The sequence below is a fragment of the Rhinopithecus roxellana genome, chromosome 16 (assembly GCF_007565055.1).
Source record: "Rhinopithecus roxellana isolate Shanxi Qingling chromosome 16, ASM756505v1, whole genome shotgun sequence".
NCBI lineage: Eukaryota > Metazoa > Chordata > Mammalia > Primates > Cercopithecidae > Rhinopithecus > Rhinopithecus roxellana.
In genome coordinates, this window is record NC_044564.1 from 37,095,358 (window position 1) to 37,120,245 (window position 24,888).

A 24,888-nucleotide genomic window follows, 5' to 3' on the forward strand; every position below is an offset into this window, starting at 1 on the left:
AACTGTTTTAGAGTCATAGAATAGTTTATTTTATAAATTACGGTTCTGTTTTCTTTAACAAATAGATATAATAAAGCTATATATTAAAGGATCTTCTGTTTTCCACTGGGAAGTCAGTGATGGGTGATATAACTCCCCTTTTAGTGACAAACTGATAACAGTATCCAGTTAATAAGTACCCATTAACTTACTGTTCTTTACTTTTTCTGCTTAACAGTGTGTGTTGGTGACCACTCTAGCAGTATGTAGAGCTCTTCCTCATTGTTTTTTACAGATGAATAGTACTTCATTGTGTGGCTGTACCATATTCATTTGGTATCCGTTATTACTGGACATGTGAGTTGTTTCTACTCTTCCGCTCTTACAGATAATAGCTACAATGGGCTGGGCGGAGTGGCTCACACCTGTAATCCCAATATGCTGGGAGGCCGAGGCGGGTGGATCACTTGAGGTCAGGAGTTTGAGACCAGCCTGGCCAACATAACGAAACCCCATGACTACTGAAAATGCAAAAATTAGCTGGGCATGGTGGTGGGTGCCTGTAATCCCAGCTACTTGGAAGGCTAGGCAGGAGAATCACCTGAACCTGGGAGGTGGAGGTTGCAGTGAGCCAAGATCGCACCACTGCACTGCAGCCTGGGTGAAGTGTGAGACTCCAGCTCAAAAAAAAAAAAAAAAAAAAAAAAAAGCTTACCTTTGTCAGTGTGTCTTGGTGTTGTGTCACTGGATAAATTTCTGGAAATAGAATTGAGTCAAATCTTCAATTCATGTATAATTTTGTGAGAGCTCACCAGATTCTCCTCCATCAATTCTGTATTATTTTGCATTCTTTTTTTTTTTCTTTTTTGGAGATGGGATCTCATTCTGTCACCCAGGCTGGAGAGCAGTGGCATGGTCAGGGTTCACTGCAGCCTCAACCTCCTGGGCTCAAGCGATTCTTCAGCGTCAACCTCCAAGTAGCTGGGACTACAGGCATGTGCCACCACGCCCTGCTAATTTTTGTATTTTTTGTAGAGATGGGGTTTTACCATGTTGACTAGGCTGTTCTTGAGCTCCTGAGCTTTGTGGGCCGTGGTGCCAGGCCCATTTTGCATTCTTACCAGTAATAAAATATGTAAAGAGTTTCTGTCTTCTCACAGTCTTGCCAGTGACATATGTTGTCAAATATGTGGTTTTGTCTGTCTTGTGGGTGAGAAACGATGTCTGTACAGTTTTATTTGTGATCTTGGCTTGTAAGGGCCTACTTGGCCTTCCTTTCTCTGATATTACATCTATTTTTCTTCATTACTTGCATAAACTTTTTTTACATCAGTTATTAACCTTTAATCTGTGATGGGGTCATTTACCTTCTTACACTTACGTTGCGTGGAGTCAGTTTCTTGGAAACAGCCTTTCTCGAGTCCCTGGTGTCTCACTCCCACCTGAATGGGTCTGTCAGCCTATATCACATAAGTCTTGCTGGAACCTTCTGCTCTTCTAGGTTATATCTATGGTTTCTCAGATCCTGTGTGTTTATGTTACTTTTCTTATTTCCTGAAATGTATCCTTCAGTAACTTCCAAAGAAGATGTATATGAAATATAATTTTTAGCCCATATGTGTATAGAAATGTGTATACTGTCAGTTAATAACTTAACCAGGTATGAAGTTCAGAGTTCAAAATCATTTTGCTTCAATATTGACAATACTACTCTCTTGTCTTACTGTTTTCTGGCCCAGTTTTGTTTGTTTTAAAGAGAAGGAGTCTAACTGTATTGCCCAGGCTGGACTTAAGCTCCTGGGTTCAGGTGATCTTCCTGCCTCAGTCACCTGAGTAGCTTGGGACCACAGGTGTGCCCCACAGCGCCTGACTTTCTAGCTCAGCGTTGATGACAGAAGAATAAGTCTAGACTGACAGTTTTTAAACTTATGATCTTGCTTGATACAGTTTTAGAGTTGCAAAGAGATAACGGACTTTTTTTTTTTTTAGAGCAGTTTTAAGTACTCAGGAAAATAACAGAGTTCCTTCCCATATATCCCTTTCCCTCACAAATTTGCAGCATACCCTCCCCCATCCCCGCCCCACCTCCCACAGAGTGGTATATTTGTTAAAGTTGATGAACCTACATTGATGTGTCATTATCACCCAAAGTCCATAGTTTACATTAAGGTTCATTCTTGGTGTTGCACTACCCTGAAAATCCCTTGTTTTCCCATTGTTCTTCTCTCTCTCACCTTTAACCCCTGGCAAGTGCTGATTTTTTATTGTTTCCCTAGTTTTGTCTTTTCCAGAATAACGGCATACAGTTGGAATCATACAGTATGGAGTCTTTTTAGATTGGATTTGTTCACTTAGTAATTAATATGTACATAAATTTCCTCTGTGTCTTTTTATGACTTGATAGTTCATTTCTTTCTAGCACCAAATAATATTTTACTGTTTGGATGCACCAGTTTATCCATTCACCTACTGAAGAAACATCTTGGTTGCTTCCAAATTGTGGCAGTTATGAATAAAGCTGCTATAGGCCTAGGGTGGTGGCTCACACATGTAATCCTAGTATTTTGGGAGGTCGAGGTAGGCTGATCTGTTGAGCCTGGGAATTCTAGATCAGCCTGGGCAACATGGCAAAACCCTATCTGTACAAAAAATACAAAAAGTAGCGGGGCACCGTGGCTCACACCTGTGGTCCCAGCCAGTTGGAAGGCTGAGGCGGGAGGATGGCTTGAGCCAAGGAGGGAGAAGCTGTAGTGAGCACTGATCATGCTACCACACTTCATCCAGCCTGGGCAACAGAGTGAGACCCTGTCTCAAGAAAAAAAAAAGGAAACAACACAACAAAATGAATGAAGCTGCTATATATATCTTTGTGCAGATTTTTGTGTAGGGATATTTTCAACACTTGGATAAATATCAAGGAGCACAACTCCTGGTTTACGGTTAAAAGTATGTTTGCTTTGCAAGAAATTGCCAAACTGTCTTCCAGAGCAGCTGTACCATTTTGCATTTCCACAAGCAACTAACTTTTGGTTTCATTGATTTTTCTCTATTGATTTTGATTTTCAACTGTAGTGATTTCTGCTCTAATTTTTATAATTTTATTTATAAAAAAATTGATTTTATAATTTTATAATTTGATTTTCCTCTCCTCACCGTGGTTTCTTTTTCTAGCTCCCTAAGAAGCTTAGATTATTGACTTTAGATCTTTCTTTGGCTGGGCATGGTGACTCAAGCCTGTAATCCCAGCACTTTGGGAGGCTAAGGGAGACAGAGGTGAGTTCAAGACCAGCCTGGCCAACATGGTGAAACCTTGTCTCTACTAAAAATAGAAAAATTAGCTGGGCGTGGTGATGTGCACCTGTAATCCCAGCTACTCAGGAGGCTGAGGAAGGAGAATCACTTGAATCTGGGAGGTGGAAGTTGCAGCGCATCAACATCATGCCACTGCACTCCAGCCTGGGCCACAGAGCGAGACGCTGTCTCAAAAAAAAGAAAAGATTATTAATTGCTATAAATTAATGCATTAATTGCTATAAATTTCTCTGTAAGCACTGCTTTTGCTGAATGTTGGTAAGTTATGTTTTCATTTTCACTTACTTCAAAATATATTTAAATTTCTCTTGCAGTTTCTTCTTTGACCCATGTGCTTAGAAATGTGTTGTTTAATCTCCATGTATTTTGAGATTTTTCAGGCATCTCTCTGTTACTGATTTCTAGATTAATTCCATCGTCGTATGACAGCATATACTATATGATTTGTATTTTTTAAAATTTGTGAAGCTGTGTTTTACAGTTCATAATGTGGTCTGTTTTGGTGTGTTTTTTCCATGTGAACTTGAGAGAGTTTGTATTCTGCTGCTGTTGGGTGTGAAGTAGTCTTTAGATTTGACTATAGATCAAATATATAGATTAGATTTGATCTGTAGTCAGATAGATTTGATGGTGCTTGTTGAGTTCATCCATATCCTTACTGATTTTATGTCTTCTGGATCTGTCCATTATTGATGAAGGATGTTGAAGTCCATAACCATAATATAGATTGGGCATCCCTAATCCAAAAACCTAATATCCAGAATACTTCAAAATCTGAAACTTTTTGAGTAACTCACGTGATTCCACAATTGGGTGATGAAGATGACATTAATACTAAAGAAAAAGTGCCTGTTGACGACATGGGGAAAACGTGTGATGGGCTTATTGGAGGACTAGAGCAGGGTGCATTTGTAATACAGCAAGAAACCATGTCAATTTATACTATCAAAGAGAAACTTAAGATAAAAACTTGTTCATGAGGCAGTTGACTAGAGGAAACACTTTGAAAAACCATCCAGTAGAATGCTTGCTCATTCCTAAGGACCCACTTTCTGCTGCCTCAACTGCTTCTAATATTTTTTCTCACCTAAAAAAATAAAACACACAAAACACAGCGTTGTAGGTGAAGAGTAAAGGCAAGCTGTTGTTTGTTGTTGCTGTTAATAGCTGACATAGGTATTCTGGCGCTGCTACTGTGCTGCTTAGGTATCCTGAACACATTATTTTTTCACTGTGTTAATGGAGTGCTATATTTTTTCCTGTTAAGAACTTGTATGTGAATTAGTGTAAGAGAATGGTTGCTGTTGGTAGCATATAAATTCAGTGTCAGGAATGATGATGATAACAGATTGTCCACATGGGTTGAGCTAGTGACACCTTTGGTTTTTGATACTTCAATGAGTATAAACTTCGTTTCATGCACAAAATTATTTAAAATATTACATAGAATTATTTTCAAGGGGTATATAGAAGGTTTATATGAAACAAATTTTGTGTTTAAACTTGGGTCCCATTCCCAAGATACCTCATTTCATATGCAGATATTCTGAAATGTGAAACACTTCTGGTCCCAAGCATTTTGAATAAGAGATACTCAACCTTTAGTGGAGTTAATCTGTCTCTTCCTATGGTTCTGTCAGTTTTCTTCCTCACATATTTTGATGCCCCATTTTTAGGCACATGCACGTTAAGGATTGTTCTGTTTTCTTGGAGAGTTGACACCTTTGTTTTATGTAATGCCCCTCTTTATCTTTGATAACTTTTCTTCCTCCAAACGCTGCCTTCTCTAACATTAATATAGCTTCCCACTTTCTTTTGATTATTGGTAGCAAGCTGTATCTTTTCTTCATCCATTTACTTTAAATGTGTGTGTATTTATAGTGAAAGTGGATGTCTTGTACCTAGCGTGAAGTTGCATCTTGTTTTTGATCCGCTCTGAGTCTGTCTGGAGTGGTATACTTAGATGAGTAGCGTAGAAAATGATTATTGATGTAGGTGGGGTGATGCCGCGCCATACTTACGTTGCTGTTGTCTATTCTTTGCCCTTGTCCTTTTTTCCTTTTTTTGCCTTCCACTCTTTTCTACCTTCTGTGGTTTTAATTGAGCGTTTTATATTATTCCACTTTTTTTCCATTTCTTAGCATATCAAGGATTTTTTGGTTAATTTAAAAAAATTTTTTAAAAATAGAGACAGAGTTTCATCATGTTACAAAGGCTGGTCTTGGACTCCTGAGCTCAAGCGATCCATCCACCTTGGTCTCCCAAAGCGCTGGGATTACGGGCGTGAGCCACCGTGCCCAGCCAGTTAAGTTTTTAAACTTTTTTAGTGATTGCCCTGTAGTTCACAATATACATTTACAAGTAATCCAAGTCTACTTTCTTTCTTTTCTTTCTCTGTGTCTCTTTTTCTCTCTCGCTTCCTTTCTACCTGTCCTTTTTTTTTTTTCCTGAGATGGAGTCTCGCTCTGTCGCCCAGGCTGGAGTGCAGTGGCGTGGTCTCAGCTCACTGCAACCTCCACCACCTGGGTTCAAGCAATTCTCCTGCCTCAGCCTCCCCAGTAGCTGGGACTATAGGGTGCACACCACCATGCCCAGCTACTTTCTGTATTTTTGTAGAGATGGGGTTTCACCATGTTGGCCAGGCTGGTCTTGAACTCCCAACCTCAGGTAATCCACCTGCTTCGGCCTCCCAAAGTGCTGAGATTACAGGCATGACACCGCGCCTGGCCTCTCCGTTTCTTTCTCCCTCCCTTTCTTCCCTTTTCCCTCCCCTCCTCTCCCCGTTTTTTTTCCTTAAAAAAAAAAACAAAACAAAACTCCCCCTCCCCAAACCTACTTTGAAATAACATTATATTGCGTTAGGGGTAGTGCCTTGTACCTTATAATGATAAAATTTAGTTGGCCCTCTGCATCTGTGGGTTTTACATCTGTGGATTTAACCAAACACACATAGAAAATATCCAGAAAAATATCATTATGCCTATACTATAAACAAGTACATTATTGTCATTTTTTTCTAAATGATGCATTGTAACAATGATTTACATAGCTTTTGTATTTGGCATTATTAGTAATCTGGAGATGATTTAAAGTATATGGGAGGGGATGTGCCTATGTTAGATGCAAATACTACACCATTTTATGTAAGGGACTTGGGCATCCTTGGAGTTTGGTGTCGAAGGGGGTCCTAGTACCAGTCCCCCATAGATAAGGAGGGATGGCTGTATTCCTAATTCTCTCTCTAGTCTGGTTGTATCATCATCACTGCCATTCATTTTGTGCGTGTGTTTGTGTGTGTGTGTGTGTGTACATACATTGTTGCTCGATTAAGAAAAATAGGCCAGGCCAGTGTGCTGTGGCTCATGCCTGTAGTCCCAGCCTTTTGGAAGGCCTAAGTGGGAGGATCACTTGAGCCCCGGAGTTTGAGACCAGTCTGGGCAATATAGTGAGACCCCATTTCTACGAAAAATAAAAAAAATTTGGCTAGGCATGATGGTGCATTCCTATAGTCCCAGCTACCTGGGAGGTTGAGGTGGGAGGACTACTTGAGTCTTGGGAGGTTGAGGTTGCAATGAGCCATAATCACATCAGTGCACTCCAGCCTGGGTGACAGAGTAGTGAGACCCTGTCTGAAAAAAAGTTTTTATATTCTATTTTTATTATAAATATGTTTTTATTGTAATTGTATATTGTATGTTATTATATTATTTTATATTATTTTCACTTATTTTTTCATTAATGTTCTTCCTTCCTTTATATAGATCTGAGCTTCTGACCTATATTTTGCTTCTTTTTTTTTTTTTTTTTAAAAGATGGAGTGATGGAGTCTTGCTTTGTTGCCCAGCCTGGAGTGCAGTGGTGCGATCTCAGCTCACTGCAACCTCCGCCTCCCGGGTTCAAGCAATTCTCCTGCGTCAGCCTCCCAAGTAGCTAGGATTACAGGCGCTTGCCACCACACCCAGCTAAATTTTCCTTCTGTTTTTTTTTTTCTTTGAGGCAGAGTCTCGCTCCCTCGCCCAGGCTGGAGTGCGGTGGCGCCATCTGGGCTTACTGTAAGCTGTGCCTCCTGGGTTCATACCATTCTCCTGCCTCAGCCTCCCGAGTAGCTGGGACTACAAGCGCCTGTCACCACACCCAGCTAAATTTTTTGTATTTTTAGTAGAGATGGAGTTTCACCATGTTAGCCGGGATCATCTTGATCTCCTGACCTCGTGATCCGCCCGTCTCGGCCTCCCAAAGTGCTGGGATTACAGACGTGAGCCCCCGCGCCAGTCCTCCTTCTTTCTAAAGACCTTCTTTTTAACATTTCTTACAAGGCAGGTCTGCTGGTGAAAAATTTCATCACTTTTTGTTTGTCTGAGAAAGTATTTTATTTCTCCTTCCCTTTAAGTAATTCTGCAGGATATACTGCAGGATATAAAACTGTAGTTTAGTAGTTTTTTTCCTCTCAACACTTTAAATAGTTCCCTCTACTATCTTCTTATTTTGCATGGCTTCTGAGGAGAAGTCTTATATAATTCTTTATTCCTCTGTGGTAAGGTGGTTTCTTTCAAGATGTTTTTCTTTTTCTTTTCTTTTCTTTTTTTTTTTTTTTTTTTGAGACAGTCTTGCTCTGTCACCTGGGCTGGAATGCAGTGGCCTGATTTCAGCTCACTGCAACCTCTGCCTCCCTGGTTCAAGCAGTTCTCCTGCTGTAGCCTCCTGAGTAACTGGAATTACTGGTTAATTTTTGTATTTTTATAGAGATGGATTTTCACCTTGTTGGCCAGGTGGGTCTCAAACTCCTGACCTCAAGTGATCTACCTACCTCAGCCTCCCAAAGCAGTGGGATTACAGGTGTGAGCCACCATGCCCAGCGAAGATTTTTTTTTTTCTTTACCTTTGATTTTTCTGCAGTTTGAATATGATACTCTTTGGTGTAGTTTTTTTCTGCCATTTATTCGGCTTGGCATTCTCTGAGGTTCCTGGATTTGTGGTTTGGTGTCTGGCATTAATTTCTGGGAAATCTCAGTCTTATACAGGCGTGGTGGCTCACGCCTGTAATCCCAGCACTTTGGGAGGCCGAGACCAGCCTGACCACCATGGTGAAACCCCATCTCTTCTAAAAATACAAAAATTAGCTGGGGTGGCACATGCCTGTAATCCCAGCTACTTGGGAGGCTGAGGCAGGAGAATCGCTTGAACCTGGGAGGCAGAGGTTGCAGTGAGCCGAGATGGTACCACTGCCCTCCAGGCTGGGCGACAGAGCAAGACTCAAAAAAAAAAAAAAACCCCCAGTCTTTGCTTTACATTGCTTCTGTTCCTTTCTTCCTTTACCTACTTGTATTTCCATAATGTGTAAGTTATGCCTTTTGTACTTGTCCCATAGTTCTTGGATATTCAGGGGTTTTTCTCTGCTTTTCAGTTTTGGAAGTTCCTATTAACATGCCTTTAAACTCAGACGTTCTTTGGTTCGTCCTGTCCAGTCTACTAATAAGCCTGTATCTGAAAGGCATTCTTCGCTTTTGTTAAAGTGTTTATTCATAGCTTTCTTTGATTATTAGAAGTTCCATTTCTGTATATATTGTCCATCTATTCTTTCATGTTGTCTATATTACTCGTTAGTGACTTTAGCATATTAATCATAGTTCATTTAAATTCCTGGTCTGGGTGGAATTAACAGACCTAGTTGGTAATTCCCTGCCTAGTTGAGTCTGGTTCTGATGCTTGTTTTGTCTCTTAATACTACTTTTTGCATTTCAATAAGCCTGTGATTTCTTGTTGAAAGGCGCACATGATGTCTGGGTAAGAGGAGCTGTGGTGGTAATAGGTCTTTAGCAGGGTGGTGGTAAGGTGTACTGGGGAGGGGAAGCAGTCTGTAGTCGACTCTATGATTGCCTGTCAATCTTTTCTTGAGGCTTGTACCCCTGGGTTGTGACCTTTGCTTGTGCTTCTCAGTCTCCCCATCCCCACCCCTTGTGGGACAGGATGGCTTGACCAGCTTCTCCAGCTTGTAGAGGAAAAATTCAGGAAAGTGTGGGGTCCTCTTAAGACAGCCCCCAACCCCTGAAGTTTTTGTCAGACTTGCCTATGCTGATTCTCCAGCAATGTCGGTTGCAGTTTAGGTTTTTCTTACCATGGCCCTGGTTCCTGTGTGGAGGTTTCTGATCTAGTAAGTTGTGATTCTCTGTCTCTGCCTGTCTCTCCAGTTTTGCGGACAGTTTGTCTTGTGACCTTAGTTCGCTGACTAGTCTAAGAAGTTGTTGCTTTTTTTAGTTTGTTTAACTTTTTATGGACAAATTAGTTAACTTGCAAGCTTTTTAAATGCCAGATTCTCTTTATTTATTTTTTAATTTTCAGGAGCTGCTCCCTTTTCATAGACTCTTGTTCCCATTCTGTTATTATAATATCTTCAGTTTCCTTGGAGATGCCAATTCTTTATAATCATTTTAGATCTCAGATCATTTCAGGGATAGTGGTGCTGCTCACTTTCATTTTTCTCAATTCTTTGATTATGAATGGCTTACCTTTTCTTGAGTGATAAATAGCAAAATTCTGTTTCTTCTAAATGGAAGTGTTGACTCTGGGGACATAGGGGGATGTTTAGCATTTGAGGCACCCTTTCCTAGAACCCAGCACTCAGTACATCCAGTGTGGGGTTGTGTGTATGTTGGGGATTGAAAAGGATTCTTGACACCTGGTGCAATTCTAATAGCTCTTGAAAAACTTTTTACTTTTACTTCTCTTTTTTTCATTTCTTACCTCCTTCCATCCTTGTCTACTCTAAGACCAGACATGTTCCAGGGATGCTTCAGGTAGACTTGCTCCTGCTTTCAGTCTGTATCTTGTCTTCACTGTTTGAAGCCATCACATGCTTAATTCTTCACCCATTAGCTATTATTGAGCTTCTGTCCACGTCTCAGTGCGTATGAACATGCTGGGTGAAGTGGGCAGAGCGGTTCTTGGCAGTCAGCCCATCTCCCAGTTTTAGTCTCCATGGAAGAACTATAAACTTTGATTTCAGATTGTATTGTCTTAAACATGTTGAGACTTTTATTATTATTATTATTATTATTATTGTTATTGTTGTTTTGAGATGGAGTCGTGCTCTGGGCTGGAGTGCAGTGGCGTGATCTTGGCTCACTGCAACCTCCACGTCTCGGTTTCAAGCGATTCTCCTGCCTTAGCTGGAATTACAGGTGCCCACCACCATGCCTGGCTTTTTTTTTTTTTTCTTTTTTTTCCCCCTTGTATTTTTGGTAGAGACAGCGTTTCACCATGTTGGCCAGGCTGGTCTTAAAATCCTGACCTCAAGTGATCCGCCCACCTTGGCCTCTCCTAAAGTGCTGGATTACAGATGTGAGCCACCATGCTCCGCCTGAGACCTGTATGATTCAGAAGTATGTATCTGAGTGAATGTTTCCATGTGAACTTGGAAAACTATTTTGGTGTTAATGGTTTAGTATTCTTTACTAAATAAGGTTGGTTGTTCAGATTGTTCAGGTCTTCTATATTCCTTTTGATTTTCTTTTAAATTTTTCTATTTTTTTGATTGGCATATTCATGATAATCTTTCTGATTTTCCTATCCACTTGTTATATCAACTGCTGAGAGAAGAGAGTTGTATAATTAAGTATAATTATAGATATGTCTTTGTCTTTCTGTCAGATTTACTTCATGTGTTTCAGTACTCTGTAACTGAGTTCATATGCATTTAAGATTATTATGGCTTTTTAATTAATTCACTCTTTTAGAATTTGGAATTGTCCTTTGATTTGTGGTAACATTGTTTGTCTTGAAGCTAATTTGTTTGGCTTTTCCCTTTATAGTCTTAATTGGTACAATTAGACTGTTTCCATTTAGTTTAATTATCAATGTGTTGCAAGTAGAAGGTATTTTTTGCTGAATATAGCATTTTAAGTCCATAGGTAAGTTGGTTTGCTTTTTTTTTTGGACAGAGTTTTGCTCTTCTTGCCCAAGCTGGAGTGCAGTGACACAATCTTGGCTTACTGCAACCTCCGCCTCCTGGGTTCAAGCGATTCTCCTGCCTCAGCCTCCCGAATAGGTGTGATTACAGGTTACAGGCGTGCGCCACCACACCCAGCTAATTTTTTGTATTTTTAGTAGAAACAGGGTTTCACTGTGTTAGCCAGGCTGGTCTTGAACTCCTGACCTCATGTGATTCGCCCCCCTCAGTCTCCCAAAGTACTGGGATTACAGGCGTGAGCCACTGCACCAGCCTGGTTTGCTTATTTTTTAGCACCTTAAAGATTTATTCCACTGTCTTCAGGCTTACGTTGTTTCTGACATCAATTTTGGAGCCAGTTTTATTTTTGTTTTCCTATATTTAATGTATCTTCTGTTCTTTAGCTATTTAAAAAAACTTATTTGTATCAGTGGTTTTTAGAAATTTGATGAAGAAGTGCCTTGGTGTGGTTTCCTTTGTTTTTGTTCTTGGGCTTTGCTGAGCTTGTTAGCCCTGTGGTTATATGCATTTTATCACATCTGGACAACTTTCTACCATTATATTTTCCCCTCACTCCTCTCTCTACTCTTTGTCTTGGATTCTACTTTCCTAAGTGTTAGGCCAGTTGATATTGTCCTAAAGGTCACTGAGGTTGTGCTCATTTTCTTCCAGGTTTTTCTTTGTGTGCTATTTTGAGTAGTTTGTATTGCTCTGTATCAAAGTCACCGATCTTTGTATCTCACATTCAGTGAGTTTTTAATTTCAGATTGTGTGTTTTTCACTAATTTCGTTTGTTTTCTTTATATTTTCCATTTTGTATTTTAAGTATTTTTATTTTCCTTTAAATATTTTAACATATTTATTAATGTTCTCAATGTCCTTGCCTGCTAAATACTTTATTTCACTCATAGCCAACTCGATTATGTAATTACAATCTGCTAATTTTTTTGTGTCTAATAATTTTTGTTGGTGTTGAACGTTTGAAACCTCGTGTTGTTGAGTGTTGGGACTTTGTTGATGCCCTTTAGAGAGTATTGGAGTCTATTTTGGTAAGCAGGTGCTGAGGTTTTGTTCCAGGCTTCCTCATATTTCCTAGTTAGGGCCATCTGTTGCCATTTTTATTGATTGCCCCAAGTGTTAAGAGGTGACGATGGAATCTGGACAACTGTCCCTTTGTGACTTCTCAGAATTATGTGCAGATTTGTGTTAGCCAAAGACTTAAGACATCCACTCTCAAATGCAGACTTTTTGAGCTTCCCTTCTGAGTAGATCCCTTCTTGCCCACATGTAGTTCCACAAATTCCAGCCAGCCCACCCTTCCCAACTCCAGACTGACTCACGACATGGTAAAAGGATAGTGTTCTTGGTTCCCCCTTCATACACCATGCCCAAAAATTGCTTCCAGGAATGAGGTCAGGGCCTGTGCAGGGTTCCCCATGTGTGTTTTCTGCTCCCAGATCCCACACACCTGTGCTGCCTATCGGCCAGCAGCTGAAACCAGGTGTTTCATATATTTCATCCTGTTTTTCAGTTGTTTATGACAGTAAGACTGTTCTGTACCATTTAGGACTTTATGGCTAGGATTGTCACTTAGTCTTGTTTTGTTTTGTTTTTTTGAGACTGGGTCTCACTCTGTTGCTCAGGCTGGAGTGCAGTAGTGCAGTCTTGGCTCACTGCAACCTCTCTGCCTCCTGGCTTTAAGCAGTCCTCCCACCTCAGCCTCCCAAGTAGCTGGATTACAGGCATACACCACCACGCCTGGCTAATTTTTGTATTTTTAGGAGAGACAGGGTTTCATCATCCTTGGCCAGACTGGTCTCAAACTGCTGACTTCAGGTAATCGACCCAACTTGGCCTCCCAAAGTGTTGGAATTACAGGCCTGAGCCACTGTGCCCGGTTAGGTTATTTTGTTTGTTTGTTTTTGTTTTTTTGAGACAAGGTCTTGCTCTGTCACCCAGACTGGACTGCAGTGGCACAAACACAGCTCACTGCAACCTCGACTTCCTGGGCTCAAGTGTTCCCCACACCTCAGCCTCCTGAGTGTCTAAGACCACAGGTGCGCACCACTACACCTGGCTCATTCTTTTTTTTTTTTGTAGAGACAAGGTCTTGCTATGTTACCCAGGCCTGTCTCAAACTCCTGGCCTCAGCCACCCTCTTGCCTTGGCCTCTCAGAGTGCTGGGATTACAGGGATGAGCCTCCACACCAGACTGACACTTAGTTTTTCTTGTAGTTCTTGTCCATGCAATTCTGGTTTTGTGCTTTTATGGCTGATTTGAGGGGGTAGAGAACTGTTGCCTCTGCTATTTTGTCTTTCAAGAATCTCTTGTGTGTATCTCCTTTTTAAAAGTTCAGTAAACAAATGGCTTTTCTTACATGTTTGCTGGTAATGGTGCCTTTTCATGTTCTGTATAGCAGTTTTTCGGAAGTTAAGATTTCCTGCATTCTGAGGTATTCTTAAATCTGGTTTTCATCGACTGTATATGCATCTCTCTTACAGGCCATGCTGGAGTATCTGCCAACATGATGAAGAAGAGGACATCCCACAAGTAAGCAGTTCTGAAACTGGTTCTAGAATAGTGTTTTGTGACCTTTTGTTACGCAGCATACAAGATCACCTAGGTAAGGCCCCCTCCCCTGTGATCGAGGGCTTCCTAGCTCACAGGAGATGTAGTGTGCGATGAGGAATAGTATGTAGTCATCTTCTCTGTCTGTTCCCTTCCCCTTGGCCTGGCTGAAGTGTGCCAGTTCTACCCTTCAGCCTTTAAAAGCCTTTGGGACATGATCTATCTCCAGTTTAATGGGAACTGGGCCAATGGAAGGAAAACTGTTGTAATAAATGTGGCAGGTGCATGGTGAACCTCTCCCTCTTCTCTCCTTGTAATGCCTGTGTGGGCCTTGTGTGCAGGTTTTCTCTCCTGGTCTTGGTCCACTGTTTGACAAGGAGTTCCTTTTGGGCAGAGACCATGTCTTATGCTGGGAGGGCCTGCCTAACATGTGGTCACACGCTCACTGTTTTATAGCATTTTTATATGAAGGAAAAGCTTATGAATTTAGGGAAAGCATATCCATGTTAAAAGATAATGCAATAGCCATGTATTTAAACCGACAATGTGTTCTCAATCCTAAATTCTATAAATACCAGCTTACAGAAGCCACTTTTTTCCCTAAATTTTTTTGTGTGTGTGACATAGTTATATCCAAAAAAGAAAATTAAGATTCTGTTAATGTCTTCAATTATAATATTCACTTTCACTTTATTTTTTTTTTTTTTTTTTTTTTTTTTTTTTTTTTTTTTTTTTTTTTTTGAGACGGAGTCTCGCTCTGCCGCCCAGGCTGGAGTGCAGTGGCCGGATCTCAGCTCACTGCAAGCTCCGCCTCCCGGGTTCAGGCCATTCTCCTGCCTCAGCCTCCCGAGTAGCTGGGACTACAGGCGCCCGCCACGTCGCCCGGCTAGTTTTTTGTATTTTTAGTAGAGACGGGGTTTCACCATGTTAGCCAGGATGGTCTCGATCTCCTGACCTCGTGATCCGCCCCTCTCGGCCTCCCAAAGTGCTGGGATTACAGGCTTGAGCCACCGCGCCCGGCCCACTTTCACTTTATTATATATAATTGATTTCACAACTGTCTAGCCTATACTGGTGACTATGCCGTTACAAACTGGAAATGTCACTCTAACAATCTGTTCTGATTGTAAGACTCTTTTTAGTCACAGATGATTAAATACGGAGAAGACACTCCTTGACCCTAGCACCATGTGAGGCACTCTTTAAAACATTTTTTCCCCAAAATATTGGTATTGAAAGTGTATGCCCCTTAGACACCACACTGTAATAGCTGAAGAGGATGTGAGGCCTCTTGGCTATCAGGGAAGGGCTAGATGAATGCCCTTCAGTAATTGTTAGTGATTGGACCAAACAAAAGTCTCCAAAATGTGTACATTATACATAATACAAATATTTGTAATATTTAGCATAAGAAACTACCTGGAAAGTAAAAATGTGGAGGTAAGCTACGTAAGTTCTTGTATCTCTGAGGTTTAATAGTTTCTCGAATTTTATCCATGTGCTCATCATCTTCATGGTTTTGCCATATCCAGTGATATGTTTCTGCTCATTATCACGTCATTACTATAAATGCTAAGCTGTGTCTTGCCACAAATAAAGCATAACAATAAAAACAAATGTAAGCCATAAATATTAGGTAATGATGAAAAACTTAAATACAATGGGGACAAAGGCAAGTTAAACCTTAACTTTGCAAGACCAGAACAGTTCATTCAAAATAGATTTTGCAAATTAAGTTAAAGGCTTTTAGAATATTAATGTGCGTTCTAATCATTTTTCCATATTTTCTAATCATCTATGATTAAAAGTTCATTTAGGATTTCAGATATTAATAGGTTTGAGCTCTTGGGCGTGTTATTTGTGCAGTAAGATTCCATCTGCCTCATCCTAACAGGCAATACTGTTCATTAATTCATAGGTTTGATTCCCTAAAGCATAAGAAACGAAACACCTGAAGTTCATATGCATAGTAACTGAAAAAGTCTCTCATCCTGTATGTTCCACATTTGGGGACCTTGATTTAGTGCTTTCACAGGCATACATACTTGTCTTGAAGACTGGAAGCCTTGAGCATATTACTCTCTAGCAAAAGGGAGAAACTGAAAGGAAAAGTTGTGAGTCCTGTTTTCCTATTCTCAGTGTGAATCTGAAGATGGGTAGAAGGAAAGGCTGAAACAGAAGTTTCCACATTCATGAATGATGATTATTAATGTTTTTCCCATGCAGTGAGCAGGGATGGCTGCATGGAGCTTTGAAGAGGCTGCCTGGTGGGGAGGCAGGCTCTCCCAGGCGAGTTAGGAAGCCTGATGGAGTTTGGCTGTTAGGCCTGTGGAAGTTCCTTAATGTATCTAAGGTTGGCTTAATCCTGTCTAAAATCAAGGTATTGAACTGGAACAATGAGGTTTGCAGCTTTTTAGCATAGATTCCTTTCTAAAATGCAATTTTTATGAAAATCAAATATAGAAAAACACAGAACCATAGCATCCCTCTCCCCTTCACTTTCTCCACTTTTGACTCACGGGAGTTGCAAGGAATAAGGGCCACCTGGCTTGACACTGGGACTCAGTGATGGTGGCCACCCCTTCTGTCTCTTCTCAAGTCAGTATTGGGGGGCCGAGAAAGAACCTCTGGTTGCTTGAGGGAAAAGTCACAGAACTGCACTGAGTGAGCAGTAGCACCTGTCCCTGAAGGTGTTAGGAAGGTTCAGGGAGTCTGGTGTGAAGTACTGAGACCGCACAGGAAACATTATATAGCTGGGTTTTTGTTTTTTAAGAAAATAGAAGCAATCTTGTTTTTTTCCTACAGGCCGAGCACCTTGCACTGTTTTGGGTGGAACTGGTGGATACACCTTTCTGGGCTGTCCATGATTTGGGACAAACATTTGCAGTAAAAGTACATCTGGTTTTTTTTTTTTTTGAAACGGAGTCTTGCTCTGTTGCTTAGGCTGGAGTGCAATGTTGCAATCTTGGTTCACTGCAACCTCCACCTCCTAGGTTCAACTGGTTCTCCTGCCTTAGCTTCCTAAGTAGTTGAGACCACAGGCGAGCCACATCACGCCCAGCTAATTTTTGAATTTTTAGTATAGACGGTGTTTCACCGTGTTGGCCAGGTAGGTCTTGAACTCTTGATCTCAAGTGATCCACCTACCTCAGCTTCCCAAAGGGCTGGGATTATAGGCGTGAGCCACCGTGCCCAGCCTAAAAGTACATCTTGGAGGGAAAATATAGTTGGGGAGTGTCTAAGACAAATTTATTACTTCTTTTCAGTTTTCAAATGTAAATTCCCTCCCCCATCCTGCAATTTGAATAGGGAATAGATTTCCATTCCATGCTACCTGTTGAAAGGGGTGATTGGATTTTGGTATATTTTTCACCAACTTAGAAAGTGGACTAGAATCTGCTAAACACTAAATGGAGGTATTTCCAGGCATTTTTTCCCCTCCCATTTTATAAGACACAAATACTAGTCACTGGCAAAAATGTCGTTGTACTCCACCTTGTCCCTGGTGTGTTCTCATGTAGTTTTCATGATAGCCCTGTCAAGTAGGAACTATGACCCCTTATTGCAGATGAGGAGACTGATGCATGAAGGCATTAAGTAACCTGTCCAAGGTCATGCAGCTAGTAGGTGATTGAGCTAGGACTCAAATAGGACAGTCTGATTCCAGAGCCCATGTTATTAAGTACCATGCCATATTTACTGAACTGCACGTTTTGCTTTCTCTTCTCAGAAATTGGTTATTTCAGTCGTGAACATGAAGACTGGGTAACTCTTGGTGCGGGCATCTATGTACACCATGGTGTTTACAGTCTTAAGTTGGTCAGAACATTGAATGCTTTTTAATCTCCTTGCAGTAAGTCATTCATGCCAGCAATGAGAGTAGCACTTGGAGGCCCTAAAGCTGTTGTAATGTTTGCTGTGGACATCTCTGGTATTCCCAAAGTACACAGTGTGTAGACAAAGTAGTGAAAGGAACCATGCTAATGTGGATGGAGAACTGACTTTTTTAGGATCTATCTTGTTTTATTGTTGACATTTTAATCTGGGAAATGACAGTACTTGGCATAGAACTTTTATTGAACAACAATTACCAGCAAAGCAGGTTTTTCCCTCTCTTTCTGGTTTGCATCTTGCAAAAAGAAAGTTATCTTGATTTAACTGGTCTTTTCTTCTAAAATCTACCATAGCCCAGAGTAGGAGAATTGCTTTATAACAATACCAAATAGACCAAGAGTATCAGTAATTAATTCTTACAACCTAGTATACAGTGTATGACAGGCATTTACAGGTATGTGGTAGAATTGTGATTGTTGAAAATTTAACATGTATGATGTCTGTAAATATTGGATACCAAGATTAGATATTTAAATGCTGATTAGGAATAGGAATTAATTCAAGCCATTAAGGGAGTCTAGGTAAAAAGATGAAAGGTCTTTTTTCTTTCCTTTCCTTTCCATTTCTTTATTTGTCTTATTTTTTCCCCAATAAGCCTTTTGCACTCCTAAACAGGTTTTTCAACACAAGACTTCAGCACAAAGTGATGGTACTTTGAAGTATTGAGAAGAGTACATAATGTTTCCTACAATCTCAGTTTACTTTTTTGGGAACATGAACACATATGTTCTAAATCAGTGCTACCCAAGGTGTGGTTCGTGGATTGACTGCAGCATCAGTTCGGTACTTGGGAGCTTATAGGAATTCTTTGGTTCCTCTTCAGGCTGCTGAATCCAAGAGGCTTTGGGGGCTGGTTTGGAGAGTCTCATTAGAGGATCTCCAGATGATTCACATGCATGCTGAAATTTGAGAAGCACTGGCCTAAATCGTTGTTGGAATGGTTTTTTTTTTTTTTCCCTGAGACAGAGTTTTGCTCTTGTTGCCCATACTGGAGTGCAATGGCACGATCTCGGCTCACTGCAGCCTCCGCCTCCTGGTTCAAGGGATTCTTCTGCATCAGCCTCCTGAGTAGCTGGGATTACAGGCATGTGTCACCGCGCCCGGCTAATTTTATATTTTTAGTAGAGACAGGGTTTTTCCATGTTGGTCAGGCTGGTCTCGAACCCACAACCTTAGGTGATCCACCCGCCCGGCCTTCCAAAGTGCTGGGATTACAAGCGTGAGCCACCGTGCCCGCCCTGGAATGGTATCTTAAGCACGTTGGAGAATTAAAGTTAAATTGTGGTTGGAAATTAGTATACAAAATTATAGCAGTGAAAGGTGGTTGTAGTGCTGTGTAATTATTCACCATTTACTCACATTGAAAGTACAAGAAAAGTGTTTTTAGCCGTTAACACTGATACCAGCTTATCCCTAATGATGCTAAATACCTTTCAATCACTTTATTTTTTTCTTGAATTGTTTCAAGAAATAGCTTCTGGAGTTATGAAACAATAAAAGAGGTTATAGATGTTTAATTCTGACTGCATTTCAAGATGTCCCAGGTTGAATGAAGTATCTTGATGTTTGTTTTACAGTATTGCCCTGTGAGGGGATGTTAGTAACTGATAAATGAGAGTAAGAATATTTTACACCTTTTCCAAGAAAATATAACAGACTGAAGGGCTTTTAACAATATATATATCCAGAGAGTATTTAAATTAAAATCACTATATTCAAAGAACCTTCATTTTAAATCACATTTAAGTTGCTAATCAGTTTACTCTATTTGGGATATTCTTAGACTGAATGATCCAGATATGACCAAAGGGTGTTTGGTCATTTTATTTCCTTTCTAGTAATTCCTAGTAGTTTGCTTTTGTATACACTATTTCAGCTCATGTAAGTAAGCAACTTTTGTTATTAATAGTTTTTTAAAATTATTTTTTAGAACTAATAAGTGATAAGAAATTAAAATATCTTTTAGGAAATTGTTCCATATATAAATAACTTTTTACTGTGGGAGATTTTAAATATACAGAAAAATATATAGTAGTATATCATAAATCTTGGCATTCCTCACCTAGCTTCAGTAATCTACATCAAATATCAGATATTGTTAGTGTATCTAAACCTGTCTTCAAGTAGGTACTAGTTGGAAGAACTGAAATAAATTTGTTAACAGCTTCCATAGTTCAGTGCTCTTAGCGGTGAGCACAGTCTCGGTTTGTTTAAACACTCTGCCTTGTGAACTTTGGCTGCTCAGCAGCCTTGTGCGTTCGAGGTCCCGTAATTGGAAAGCTGGACTCCAGATTTAACAATTAGTATATTATTAAATAACTCGTTTTTTGCCTTCAGCCTTGAGGGGAAAATTACCTTTGTTTCCTTTGCCTTTTCAGTCAAATGTAGTTATTCATTAAAAAAATTGGACAGAAATTGTATCTATAACAGATATTCTTTAATCCTTCTTTTGGAAACGACAAAGTTACATTCTGAAAGAAGAATTGCTCTTGAATCACAAAAAGGCAATAGAAATAAATGTAGAAATTGCCATCCTTAAAATATGCAAGTCTGTTTTTATATAAATTTCTTGCCGAATTAGTATACACATTGCATGAATGTAGCAGTAATTAAAAATTGTGATTTGCCGGGCACGGTGGTTCACACCTGTAATCCCAGCACTTCAGGAGGCCAGGGCTGGTGGATGACCTGAGGTCAGGAGTTTGAGACCAGCCTGATCAACCTGACATCTCTACTAAAAATACACAATTAGCCGGGCGTGGTGGCACATGCCTGTAATCCCAGCTGCTTGGGAGGCTGAGGCAGGAGAATTGCTTGAACCCGGGAGACAGAGGTTGTGGTGAGCTGAGATCGCGCCATTGCACTTCAGCCGGGGCAACAAGAGTGAAACACCATCTCGGAAAAAACAATTGTGTTTTATGTGGCTGCAAAAGTGAAATACTTAAGTTGTAGAAAATTTTGAAAACAGGTAAACAGAGAGGAAGAAAACTTATTTATAATGCCATCTCCCAGAGATTGTTAATGATTTAATGTATTTTTAATTAATTAATTAATTAATTAATTTATTTTTTGAGACAGAGTCTGGCTGTGTCGCCCAGGCTGGAGTGCAGTGGCGCGATCTCTGCTCACTGCAAGCTCCGCCTCCCGGGTTCATGCCATTCTCCCGCCTCAGCCTCCGAGTAGCTGGGACTACAGGCACCCACCACCACGCCTGGCTAATTTTTTGTATTTTTAGTAAAGACGGGGTTTCACCATGTTAGCCAAGATGGTCTCGATTTCCTGACCTTGTGATCTGTCCGCCTCGGCCTCCCAAAGTGCTGGGATTACAGGCTTGAGCCACTGCGCCCGGCTGATTTAATGTATATTTTTAAAAACTTCTTCCTACATACCTGTAAGGATTGTGTATAAAAATTTTTCATGTGGCCATGTTTTACACCTGTGGGTTTTTAAAATGAAAAGTTTTTAAGACTGGGTACAGTGGTTCACACTTCTAATCCCAGCACTTTGGGAGGCCAATGTGGGAGGATTGCTTGAGCCCCAGAGTTTGAGACCAGGCTGGGCAACATAGTGAGACCCTGTCTGTACAAAAAATTAAAAATTAGCTGGGCATGGTGGCAGGCACCCCTACGTAGTTCCAGGCACCCCTACGTAGTTCCAGCTAGTTGGGAGGCCAGAGCAAGAGGATTGCTTGAGCCCAGGAGTTTGAGGACAATTTGGGCAGCATAGCAAGACCCCATTTCTTTAAAATTAAATTCTTTTTCATGATTTTTAATACGTATATAGTTCATCATAGAGATACGCTCTGAACTTTTAAATTAATGGGGCCTATTGTTAAACATTTTATATGTTTAGTTTCCCCCGTTAGTAACATCTTTGTGCACATCCGTTATTATTTTCTTTTGATAAGTTTGTAGATGTGGACTCACTGGAACAATGGAAACTCCAAATGGTAAGACAGATATTGCCAAACTAATCACTAGAAAGGTTTTATTCATTTTATACACAGATAGAAAATAGTACTTCATCATAATTTGTAGTAAAATTATGAAATTATCAAAATTCTAAGTTTTTGTTACTGTTAATATAAAAAGGTCATCTGCTGGCAGACCAGAGCACTAAGAAGTTTCTAGATCTCAAGCAGATAGCAACAAATTTATGTCAAGACTCCACTGAGGAGCTCTGGTGCCAAAAAGTAAATAAACTAGATTCAGATTACTGCCAGGATCAGAGATAGAATGGGTTGGGTACAGTCACCAAATATTAAAAGGGTAAGAAAATTGATTGTACAGAATTGACATTGGAACAGAAGATGCTCAGCTTACCTCCTCCTGACTTAAAGATACCTGTCACTTCTTAGCCTCTGTGTAGCTATGAGGGTCGTGGCTTCTCTCATCAGAACCTGCATTTACTGCTCAGAGGCCAGAGAGTCTGACTTGAACTGAAGACATACGTTGTATCTACAAATGCCACTTCATCTTGACTTGCATCTACAAATACGAACACCAAGAATCATGAGGCATCTTAGAGCACGAAACACATAAAAGACCGTCACTAGTCAAAACAGAAGTACAAGCCAGGAATCACCATGTATGTGTAGAAAACAGAGGAGACCTGATCCTAAAGAGTTACTAGAAGAATCAGGAAAAAATGAAACTTAGATATCAGAAAGCATGTTCATTGAGAAGAAAAACCATTCGAGGTATGATGACAAAGAACTAGGTTTTAGACGTTAAAAATACTATGCAAGATATTCAATAGGCTGAAAGTAGAGTTTACTTAATTCACTAACAATTGAGCTAAAGATTTCTTCAAGATGAAAAATATGAGAGGGCAGTTGAATCATGGAGGATTGATCTAAAAGTGCTAGCATTTGTCTAATGACAGTCCAAAAGGGGTTGGAGGAGGAGAATAATCCAGACTACATATGGGTGAAAATTTTGCTCTGCTGTCTTTAGATTGACCAACTTCTTGTGAGGGATAATTAAAAACACATGTCTCAAGTCTTTGTGACATTTTAGAATCTAGGAACAAAGAAAATTCTAAAACTCTTTGAAGACCCAGCACTTTGGGATACTGAGGTGAGGTGGATTACTTGAGGCTAGGAGTTTGAGCCAGCCTGACCAACATGGTGAAACCCTGTCTTTACTAAAAATGCAAAAATTAGCCGGGTGTGGTGGTGCACACCTGTAATCCTAGCTACTAGCGAGGCTGAGGCATGAGAATCGTGAACCTGGGAGGTGGAGGTTGCAGTGAGCTGAGATTGCGCCGCTATGCTCCAGCCTGGGTGACTGAGTGAGACTCCCTCCAAAAATAATAACAATAAAATACCTTGAAGAGAAAATTGCCCCTCAAAGGAACACAAGGATCATATTGGTTTCTATCGTCTGTAATTCTAGATTACAAAAGACAGTGAAAGTTTTTTTGTCTCTCAAAGTACTGAGGGGAAAAAGATTTTGAACCTGATTTGTATACATAGGCAATTCAGGGATGAGGGCAAAATAATAATTTGAGGCTTGTAAAAATCTAGCAAGTTGGTATTTCTGAACTTTACCTGAAAGAATTACCAGAGGATGTATCTAGAAAGACAGAATATACATGAGAAAAAAATGAAAATACTACGCCAAAAGCCACCAAAAAACCTTTCTTGTTTCTAAATTAAAAAGTTATAGTAGCAAAATGAAAAATATCAGTGTGGAAGAAAAGTCTACATTTCAGCAATGCAGTAGAATTAGCCAGGTAAGGTTTTAAGTTTTTCTTCTTTTACTAAGGACTTTTTCTTGTTTGGTTTTAGTGTTGCTTTGGTTGGGAGATGAAAAGTGTAGGTTTTGATTAATCACAGATTGTAATAGAAAAATGAAAGTTTAGGTATAATGTGTGGAACATTAAAGATAATTGCTGGAAGACTAGAAATAAGATACATCATTTGCATTAGAGGCTTTAGTGAAAAGAAACTTCAATCATTCTAGCGGCACAGATATAGGAAGAGAGGAAAGTGAGGAAAACAGAAGACAGGTAGACAACACAGAACAAAATGTTAAGTATGAGACTCATGGTATCATTTACTACAGCAAAAGGTAACTCTTAATAAGAAGATGAGGAAATAAAATCAATTCAAAAGAGGAATATGCATCCTCAGAATTAAAGGACCCCAGGCCGGTTTGAGGAGGGGGACTGGCAAGATGCAAGCCCTTTGTGTAATGCTCAAGAGGGAGGAGACCTTATTTGCTCCTTGGAGGTGTCTAGTACAAAAACTGCTTATTCTGACATGTGATTCTAGCCATTATCAGGAGCGACTGCAGATAATTCCCATTTGCAGAGGAATGCTGCTAACAAGTGTAGGAGGGAGCAGCAGCAACAAAAAATTCTGCTGTCATAGGTCACGTTTATGTTGGTTTTCTTGAAAATCAAGGGTAGAAAATTTCATGCCTCTAGAGAGAGAGAGAGAGAAAGAAACACATGGGGAGGGAAGCGGGGAAGATTTATGTTAAGGAATTGGCTAATGCAATTGGGGAGACTGAACAAGTTCAAAATCTGCAGGATAGCCAGCCATCTAGAGACCCAGGGAAGAGTTGAAGCTGCAGCATGAACAGCCAGTCTGGAGGCAGAATTCCTGCCTTCTCTGGGGAGGCCAGTTTTTTTCTTGGATGAGGTCCACCTACATTATGAGGGCAGTCTGCTGGTGCTCATAGTCTGCGATCCAAATGTTCATTCCAGCTAAAAAATGCTTTCACAGAGACATCTAGAGTAGTGTTTGACCACATATCTGAGTACTGTGGTGTAACCAAATTTGACACACAAAGTTAACTACCATATGATTGAAGATGCTGTATTTGTTTATAATTTTGGTAGTAATCATGGAATGTCTGTGTAAATTACAAAATGGGACACATGATTGAATTCTATCCTTAGTGAGGTTTGGGAACTAACCTTAGCCTTTGCGCTGAATATGAAGAAAGCCCGATCCTGTACAGGGAGTAACTCATTGGATCTTCTGCTTAGAAATCAAAAGAAGATATGTAACTGGTTGTCAGTTTAAGAAAAAAAGTATTACTACAAAAGGTTCTTGTATTCTAAAGTGGAAATATCTCCTTCACCAGCTGTTGTCCTGAAGAGGCCAGTTGGATGTTATTGTATATTCCTAGAGATTATGCAGTTGTCTAGAAATCAACTTTCTTCTATCTCTGAGTAG

The 24,888-nt window shown here is 40.1% G+C and overlaps 1 protein-coding gene across 6 annotated transcripts in view; it reads left to right on the top strand.

Annotated features, from left to right (window-relative positions):
- SPIN1 (spindlin 1) overlaps positions 1-24,888 on the top strand; it is an 88,768-nt gene that overhangs the window by 43,869 nt on the left and 20,011 nt on the right. For 4 of the 6 annotated variants that reach the window (XM_030919548.1, XM_030919553.1, XM_030919549.1 and 1 more), the window contains one exon: positions 13,739-13,787. In XM_030919548.1, coding sequence (XP_030775408.1) covers positions 13,739-13,787 — 49 coding nt within the window. Of the gene's footprint in view, positions 1-217; positions 337-13,738; positions 13,788-24,888 lie in introns of all 6 variants that reach the window. The other 2 variants (XM_030919552.1, XM_030919551.1) reach the window with 2 other exon arrangements.